The 10,000-nt window shown below is 38.8% G+C and overlaps 1 protein-coding gene across 1 annotated transcript in view; it reads left to right on the plus strand.

The window, feature by feature from the left end:
• The window catches only part of LOC136838753 (uncharacterized), a 37,777-nt gene extending 27,949 nt beyond the window's left edge, over window positions 1-9,828 (plus strand). Inside the window, exons 2-6 of the mRNA XM_067104222.1 lie at window positions 121-235; window positions 1,814-1,916; window positions 2,556-2,994; window positions 3,948-4,086; window positions 8,038-9,828. Coding sequence (XP_066960323.1) covers window positions 121-235; window positions 1,814-1,916; window positions 2,556-2,994; window positions 3,948-4,086; window positions 8,038-8,582 — 1,341 coding nt within the window. The 3' untranslated portion in view covers window positions 8,583-9,828. The remainder of the gene's footprint in view (window positions 1-120; window positions 236-1,813; window positions 1,917-2,555; window positions 2,995-3,947; window positions 4,087-8,037) is intronic.
• Window positions 9,829-10,000: the final 172 nt, after the last annotated feature.

Here is a 10,000-nt window from a genome sequence, read left to right on the forward strand (position 1 = left end):
TAGTAATAAGAGAGAGAGAGAGAGAGAGAGAGAGAGAGAGAGAGAGAGAGAGAGAGAGAGAGAGAGTCGATGACCGCTTATTTTTGTCCTTGTAAGAAAACTTGCATACTCTTTTCGCAGATGATCAGCCCAATTTTGGTCGTCCAGGCGACACTGGTTTTGGCATCCGTGGTCGAGGGCTACACCGTCCTTTCCAGTCCGTTCGTCTACCATCCAGCGACGTATCACTCATCCGGTAAGTTATTATTACTTCTTTGTACTTAAACACGTGTGTTTGTCACTAAGGATTTTCTTCAGTCATGCTGTTAGTTTTCACTGATGTAGGAAATGAATCAAGAACCTAAATAGTAGGTCTGCATATTGAGGCAGTCTTTAATAATTTGAAGACCTCTCACTTACCAAGTTTCAACCTGATTTGAAATGGAAATGTTATTTCCGCCTTGACATGATTTAAAAGGCGAAAAGATCTAGAATGTTGTAATTTGAAGACCTCACACTTACTAAGTTTCAGTTGATTTAAAATAATGCAGTTTCCTCCTTTTGACGTGATTTAAAAGGCTTAAAAAACCCGAAATATTTAGGTAATTTGAAGACCCCACACCTAGTAAGTTAGAACCTGATTTCAAAGAGCCACACAAATCCCGTCTTTTGACACGATTTAAAATGCCAAAAAATCTTCAAGTATCGACGTAATTTGGAGGCCTTGCACCTACTTAGTCAGCACAAAGAGTCACAAAACCACACAATTTTCCGGCTTGTGACATGATTTCAATTGCCGCAAAAATCTAGAATATTGACATATATAAACAAACATCATTGGAAATAATTCTGTTTCACTGAAGGCATTGAACATGTTTAGTAAGGTGAACAGTTCCATGGATTTTATTCCCATGATAATTCAGTTCATTTAGAAATAAATGCCGTATAATGATTTATCCATACAACGTAGTATTAATGGTGATTACGCGCATGATATGAACATTTGATGAGTGATTGAATGCGCAAAATTAATTACGTTCTCTTGCCTGGGAGGCCATTGACTCCATTTCCGTTCATTTTACACGTATTTGTTATATATACATTTATAGTTTTAATTATTCTTTTTTTCATAAGATAGAACATTTCACGGTAATTTGTATATAATACTTTTTATGTAAAAAATCGAATAGTTTGTGGTGTTTTTCATTAACGAAAAAAAATTAACAGCTAGTACTTTTAATAATATGCCATTAAATGTTTGATGTACAAAGAAAACATATCAATGTATGATTATTATTACTCATAAGTGTACGCATGGCATAAAAAAGGTAACAAGAAAGACTCGAGACCGGAAGTTCCGGCCATCGGGACGTTACGTACCGTCCCGAAGCTCGGGCCAAGGTATTTTATATGAGTACTTATGTAGTAGACCGGTGGTTAGAGAAGCATGGGTAAGTTATTATTATTATTATTATTATTATTATTATTATTATTATTATTATTATTATTATTATTATTATTATTATTATTATTCTAAGAACTTCACGGTGTCGTGATTAAATTAAGTTGTTTGTTTTGGCCTTTTACATATAATAAAATTTATTATTATTATTATTATTATTATTATTATTATTATTATTAGCGATTAAACTGTTGAATGATATTAATCCACAATTATAGCAATAAATTGCATTATATGTAAACGATAAAAACAAAGACTTTCGAACACCTGAGCAGTGTCCCTCCTCGTGTTGGAAAGCTGTTTTTTTCTTTTACATATAATACAGTTAATTGATATAATTGTCGATTATTATTATTATTATTATTATTTTAGGCAACACGTTCAGGCAAATCTCCCTCAGCAATGAAGATGCCATCCTACCCTGCCCCGGAGAGGCCTTCTATGTCCACCCCAGGAACTGCACGAGATTTTATAGGTATGTTCACATGGACTTGAATATTTATTTATGCATTGTACAGTGTCATTCAGTGTACATCCTAAATCTCCATTCATTTCAAAATACCATATTTGTGTTTTTCGATTATTGAGCTTTTAGGATATCTCAAATATTGCATCTTGGCAGTTTGCAGTTTTGTCGTGCTTTGCAAATAATTATTTTTGTATCGTTGATAGATATACATAGCATTGTGACAACTGCAAGGCTTTGCTTCTGTAGAAACTCGTACCCATACCAAATACTGAGCGTGAATTTATGGCTTTCAATAAGTGTCAGCACCTTTTTTTTTCCCTCCTGTTACCAAGCTGTGGAATTCTTTTCCCGCTTCCGTTATTTCTGACTTATAACCTTTCTTTTTTATCCCTAATTTTTGGGGGTTTTCTTCTGACCTAGGATAGAAAAGGGATTAGGATGTCATTTATATTGGCGTTTACTCTTATATATGAGATATTTACATTGTTATTATTATTATTATTATTATTATTATTATTATTATTATTATTATTATTATTATTATTATTATTAGAGTAAGTGCCCATATTTGACGAAAATAGAAATGGGAGTGAATGATGAATACCCTGCTCAGTGGATAGTGCATTTACTTGGCATCCTTTGCAGGTGCGTCGACTACACCGGCACAGGATACCTCTTCACCCGGTACCTCTTCGAATGTCCCACTGGCCACGTATTCTTAACGGCAGTTCAAACTTGCCTCCCAGGATTTTGTCCCAGTTCTCCCCAGCCAGTTGTTCCACCAACCACTCCGGCTCCTGCAACGCCATCAGTAACCACGACAGGAACAGGAGGTGCAGAGTTTCCTACAGAACCAGTGACAGAATTTCCGTTCCCCATAAAACCGAAACCAACAGTGGTACCGACGACTAGTGCACCCGTTACACCAGCTCCCGTCTTCCCTAGTTCGCCCGTTACACCAGCACACGTTTTCCCTAGTACTCCAGTTACACAAGTTCCCGTTTCCCCTGTTACGCCTTCTACTGCAAGACCCCCAGTCACTACTCTCGGGCCTGCTCCAGTAGTTGTTCCATCTGATGAGGTAGTAAGTATTTTACGAATGGTATTTCTTATTGTGTTCTATATTTTTCCGTCAGTGAATGATGAGAATAGTTCTTTTTAATATTAACCTTAACCGTTTTTTGTTTTTGTTTTTTACATTTGTTAATTCGCCACTTGTAATCTGCTTCTACTCTGTTGAAGCAAAGGTTTGAAAAGGAAAGGGTTCCGTATATTTTACTTATAATTTTAATATTTGTTATATGAAAATTTTCTGTTTATAAAAGCAAAACTGTCTTATTACATGCTTCTTTAAATTTCAATTTTTACTCTCATTCGTTTACAAGACAGACATCATACAGCAGATACATGAGGCATATTTCTACATAAATTTATTGTTTAATTTAACGGAACGTGAATTCTGTATACGTTCATTTTTATGCGTTGTTTAAGCATATGTTTTGAAAAACCATAGTGGCTGCATTCTCGATTTTACATGTACTTTACATTTTGATTCTAAACCATTGTGCAGTGTATTTTTGGATGAGGTTGCTTGCCCCATACCTTACTCTTCCCCAGCTTCAACCCACAATACATTTTGATTCTAAACCATTGTGCAATGTATTTTTGGATGAGGTTGCTTGCCCCATACCTTACTCTTCCCCAGCTTCAACCCACAATACATTTTGATTCTAAACCATTGTGCAATGTATTTTTGGATGAGGTTGCTTGCCCCATACCTTACTCTTCCCCAGCTTCAACCCACAATACATTTTGATTCTAAACCATTGTGCAATGTATTTTTGGATGAGGTTGCTTGCCCCATACCTTACTCTTCCCCAGCTTCAACCCACAAAAGTCAACAAACCCCAAGTCCTTAATTCACTGCTTAGGCCAAGTAGGTGTTCAATGTAATTTTTAAGATATTAGAGTAGTAATTACATATAGTAAATGACTAGTGATAAAAAGATCTTATCTAACTGATTTTCTTCCTATCAGGGCTGCATTGACAGGTACGTGCAGCATCTTGATTTCTGCAACGTGTACACTCCTTGCGACGACCCCGCCGTGCGGTATGTGTGCCCTGGAGGAACGGCCTTCGACCAGGCTAGGCAGATGTGCCGCATCAGTGCCTTTGGTAGGTGAATCCAGGATGGATCTGCATTTCTTGAATGTACTTTTGGGTTTGACTCAATGACACTCATATTGTATCCTCATATTTAGCCTATCCTTGAGTGTGCCTCAGTGACACTCCTTTTGAGTCGTCCTAGTTAGCCTCCTTTTGAGTGTGCCTCAGTGACACTCCCATTGAATGGTCGTAGTGAGCCTCCTTTTGAATTTGCCATAGTAACACTCCCTTTGAATGGTCCTAGTGAGCCTTCTTTTGATTTTGCCTCAGTGACACTACCTTTGAATGATCCTAGTGAGCCTTCTTTTGATTTTGCCTGAGTGACACTCCCTTTGAATGGTCCTTGTGAGCCTTCTTTTGATTTTGCCTCAGTGACACTCCCTTTGAATGGTGCTTGTGAGCCTTCTTTTGATTTTGCTTTGGTGACACTCCCTTTGAATGGTCCTAGTGAGCCTTCTTTTGATTTTGCCTCAGTGACACTCCCTTTGAATGGTCCTAGTGAGCCTTCTTTTGATTTTGCCTGAGTGACACTCCCTTTGAATGGTCCTTGTGAGCCTTCTTTTGATTTTGCCTCAGTGACACTCCCTTTGAATGGTGCTTGTGAGCCTTCTTTTGATTTTGCTTTGGTGACACTCCCTTTGAATGGTCCTAGTGAGCCTTCTTTTGATTTTGCCTCAGTGACACTCCCTTTGAATGGTTGTAGTGAACCTTCTTTTGATGATTTTGTCGCAGTGACACTCCCTTTGAATGGTCCTAGTGAGCCTTCTTTTGATTTTGCCTGAGTGACACTCCCTTTGAATGGTTATAGTGAGCCTTCTTTTGATGATTTTGTCTCAGTGACACTCCCTTTGATTGATCCTAGTGAGCCTTCTTTTGATTTTGCCTGAGTGACATTCCCTTTGAGTGGTTATAGTGAGCCTTTTGATTTTGTCTCAGTGACACTCCCTTTGAATGGTTATAGTGAGCCTTCTTTTTTTGATTTTGCCTGAGTGACACTCCTTTTGAATAGTTATAGAGAGCCTTCTTTTGATTTTGTCTCAGTGACACTCCCTTTGAATGGTTATAGTGAGCCTTTTGATTTTGTCTGAGTGACACTCCCTTTGAATGGTTATAGTGAGCCTTCTTTTTTTTATTTTGCCTGAGTGACACTCCCTTTGAATGGTTATAGTGAGCCTTCTTTTGATGATTTTGTCGCAGTGACACTCCCTTTGATTGGTCCTAGTGAGCCTTCTTTTGATTTTGCCTGAGTGACATTCCCTTTGAGTGGTTATAGTGAGCCTTTTGATTTTGTCTCAGTGACACTCCCTTTGAATGGTTATAGTGAGCCTTCTTTTTTTGATTTTGCCTGAGTGACACTCCTTTTGAATAGTTATAGAGAGCCTTCTTTTGATTTTGTCTCAGTGACACTCCCTTTGAATGGTTATAGTGAGCCTTTTGATTTTGTCTGAGTGACACTCCCTTTGAATGGTTATAGTGAGCCTTCTTTTTTTGATTTTGCCTGAGTGACACTCCCTTTGAATGGTCCTAGTGAGCCTTCTTTTGATTTTGGCTCAGTGACACTCCCTTTGAATGGTTATAGTAAGCCTTCCTTTTTTGATTTTGCCTGAGTGACACTCCCTTTGAATGGTTATAGTGAGCATTTTTTTTTTTATTTTGCCCGAGTGACACTACCTTTGAATGGTCCTAGTGAGCCTTCTTTTGATTTTGTCTCAGTGACGCTCCCTTTGAATGGTCCTAGTGAGCCTCCTTTTGATTTTGCCTGAGTGACACTACCTTTGAATGGTCCTAGTGAGCCTTCTTTTGATTTTGCCTGAGTGACACTCCCTTTGAATGGTGCTTGTGAGCCTTCTTTTGATTTTGCTTTGGTGACACTCCCTTTGAATGGTCCTAGTGAGACTTCTTTTGATTTTGCCTGAGTGACACTCCCTTTGAATGGTTATAGTGAGCCTTCTTTTGATGATTTTGTCTCAGTGACACCCCCTTTGAATGGTTATAGTGAGCCTTCTTTTTTTGATTTTGCCTGAGTGACACTCCCTTTGAATGGTCCTAGTGAGCCTTCTTTTGATTTTGCCTCAGTGACACTCCCTTTGAATGGTCTTAGTGAGCCTTCTTTTGATGATTTTGTCTCAGTGACACTCCCTTTGAATGGTCCTAGTGAGCCTCCTTTTGGTTTTGCCTGAGTGACACTCCCTTTGAATGTTCCTAGTGAGCCTTCTTTTGATTTTGTCTCAGTGACCCTCCCTTTGAATGGTCCTAGTGAGCCTTCTTTTGATTTTGCTGAGTGACACTCTCTTTCAATGGTCCTAGTGAGCCTCCTTTTTATTTTGCCTGAGTGACACCCCCTTTGAATGGTCCTAATGAGCCTTCTTTTGATTTTGCTGAGTGAGACTCCATTTGAATGGTCCTAGTGAGCCTTCTTTTGATTTTGCCTGAGTGACTCTCCCTTTGAATGGTCCTAGTGAGCCTTCTTTTGATTTTGGCTCAGTGACACTCCCTTTGAATGGTCCTAGTGAGCCTTCTTTTGATTTTGCCTGAGTGACTATCCCTTTGAATGGTCCTAGTGAGCCTTCTTTTGATTTTGCCTGAGTGACACTCCCTTTGAATGGTCCTAGTGGGTCTTCTTTTGATTTTGCCTGAGTGACACTCCCTTTGAATGGTCCTAGTGAGCCTTCTTTTGATTTTGCCTGAGTGACTACCTTTGAATGGTCCTAGTGAGCCTTCTTTTGATTTTGGCTCAGTGACACTCCCTTTGAATGGTCCTTGTGAGCCTTCTTTTGATTTTGCCTGAGGGACACTCCCTTTGAATGGTCCTAGTGAGCTTTCTTTTGATTTTGCCTCAGTGACACTCCCTTTGAATGGTTGTAGTGAGCCTTCTTTTGATGATTTTGTCGCAGTGACACTCCCTTTGAATGGTCCTAGTGAGTCTTCTTTTGAATTTGCCTCAGTAACACTCCCTTTGAATGGTCCTTGTGAGCCTTCTTTTGATTTTGCCTGAGTGACACTACCTTTGAATGGTCATAGTTAGCCTTCTTTTGATTTTGCCTCAATGACACTCCCTTTGATTGGTCCTAGTGAGCCTCCTTTTGAGTGTACTTTAGTGGCACTCCCTTTGGATGGTCAAAGTGAGACTCTTTTTGAGTTTACTTCAGTGGCACTCCCTTTGGATGGTCATAGTTATCCTTTTTCGAGTTTATGTGGATCTCCTTTTTGAGTTTTTCTCAGTGAAACTCTTTTTGAATTGCCGTTAGCATGTCGCCTGAGTTTGTTCTATTGAAACTCCTATAGAATTTCCCTCATTAAGTCTTCTATTCAGCTCATCTTAGTGAAAGCCTTGTGTTGCTCTTAGTCACGCGTTTTTCTGTGCTCTTCTAAATTGCTTAGTGAATCGTCTCCTATAACTTTTCCTGTAAAATGTGCCTGAGTGTGTCTTAGTGATCATCTTTTTCAGTGCATGTTATTTAGTCCTATTTAAATTTTTTCGTTGAAATTCTTCCTTTAATTATTATAAGACTACTTACTGGTGTAATAATATGAGGTTATACCTCGAAAGATCATCGACAGAAAGAATATATTTGAATAGTTTATAAATGAGAGATAACTTCAGTTGTGCCTAATTGTGTCGGTAAAGGATATGGGTCAAATTTAGGCTCACCTCCTTTACTGACACGATAGGCCATCAGATACATTCACTTTAGTGACTGGAAAGATGGATTTATGGAGAAATGACAGGGATGTCAACAAATGCAGAATGAATGATAACCTTTCGAGGCTCTTTCATTTTCTCTTATACATATTTATATTATGAGATGTAATTAACCTACAATGATTTTAAAGAGGTCACATCCAAAAACGAATCTTATATTTCTGAGAACTCCTTTTAATAATCCGGAAGTCGCAAATAGTTGTTTGTGTTTACGTAAAGTAAATATTTATTCTAATGGCTGATAATTTGTTTTACAGATGACGGCCTATGCAATGGGAAAAAGGTCTTTGAGCATCCATTCCTGCTGAGATCAGAGAACATCGGCTCACATGTCCGTCTTCCAGACTACATTCATGTCCCCACTTCCAGACCATACCAAGGTACCCTGACTGGTGTTCAAGTAGTTCCAGCTGGTCATCTTTCCTCAGCCAGCCATCTTTCCATAGCGAAACCAAGCCTCCCAACTGCCAGCCCGCTCCAGCTTTACCTTTGGCCTACATCCAGACCTGATGGGGCAACCTCCCAGTTTTTATTGCCAAACTTTGGAATTGAGCAGAATGTGCACCGGCCGCTATTCAGTCGACCTGCTCAGGTTTACCGTAGACCAGATGACGATGATGATTCCTCTTCTGTAGAGACTTACAGCAGCGACTTCCATGTCTTCAGGCCAGTAGGCGTCGAGGCAGCCCCTCCAGCTTCCACCAAGTTGAGGCCCCTAGCCCAAGCTCGTCGTCCCTCTGGGCACCTTCACTTCCCTTACGTGCCCACTCATCTCTTCGGCTTCCAGAGGGAAGTCGTCTAAAGCAGAAAGTTTATTTTGATGTTTGTCTCTCGATTCAGCACTAGCAAATAATAGATGGTGGACTCAACCTTGTCCTGGTGTTCAGAGCGAAATTGACGACTTTCAGAAGATTTTTTATTTTTTTCACTTGAGAGGCATTGTACACAACCAGTACCCTAACTTGGGCATTTTAATACATATTTAATACATCTTTTATACTTGAGCGACTTACTAGTTGCTCAAGGTGTAAGTTGTGACTGACCTAAGAATAAGAATTTGTAACCAGTTGCCAAGAGATTAGCGTCATGCATACCTCCAGTTTGAAAGTAGCTGCTGGAATAACATCAGTGAAGAATAGATCCTACGATAGCTCCTTTACAAATTTTAGTGACAAGACCAATTAATTTGTTCATCATGAGATTTACCGAGACACTGCTGAAGACGACCTACGTCAGCCCAACAATAAACATTTTTCTAATAAAAAGGTAATGGCGCATGTACGTATCAGTAGGTAGCAAAAGTAATTCTTTGCTTTTCCTATGAAATATCGATGTGTGATCACAATTTCCCTGTATTAGGCTTTGTATTTAACCATTCACTATATTTACATTTTATTTATTTATTTTTTACCTATCTTCGTCCAAAGGTTGTAGTGCCGTAGGTGTTAACAGATGTTGGAAGTATTATCATTTTAAAATTTCAAAGGCACGTAATTTTCACTCTGTTATCGTAGTGTTCAGTGGCCTTAGATCATAATTTTCGAAGCCCACAGCGACCCAGTGGCAGTATTAGGCAAGTGACGCCGAACCAGGCAATTGCTTTAAGAGTTTTCTCTCATCAGTCTTTTTTAAAGGTGGACGGATCATCCACCAACATCTTTCTCATCATCTTAAAGAAATTGCCTCTCTCTCTCTCTCTCTCTCTCTCTCTCTCTCTCTCTCTCTCTCTCTCTCTCTCTCTCTCTCTCACCGCAGTGGCGTTTTTTTTTTGCCATTAACTTAATGGGCATCGTAGGTCTTTTTAAGACAATGATAATGGCGGTTCTTGGTAGCCTCATGTAAAAAGAATGTTCGAGTTTATGTTTCATCCTTGTGTGGGGCATTTTGTTGTAATGCAGAGTAATTAATTTTTTTAGACTAATGTTTGTTTTCTTCGTAAAATAGAAGAAGGTTTTTTTTATCATCTTACTTTTTATAGTAGTTTATTTCTCTCTTTGTTTTGCTTCTTTTGTTGAATTTGTTGAAATAGAACAGTATCCCAGTCTTAAGTATGTTGTTTTGTTTCTTTTTTGTTGTATCCCTTTTGTTTTGCATTTTTGTAGACATATAGCATTAATAAAAAGCATGCTTACTTTAGTATACGGTAATCACATCATGTAATTATTTGTTTGTATATATAATCGAGATTTGCAGTCCTGAGAAACTGGCGCCTGAATCACT

This window comes from Macrobrachium rosenbergii, chromosome 5 (genome assembly GCF_040412425.1).
Source record: "Macrobrachium rosenbergii isolate ZJJX-2024 chromosome 5, ASM4041242v1, whole genome shotgun sequence".
NCBI lineage: Eukaryota > Metazoa > Arthropoda > Malacostraca > Decapoda > Palaemonidae > Macrobrachium > Macrobrachium rosenbergii.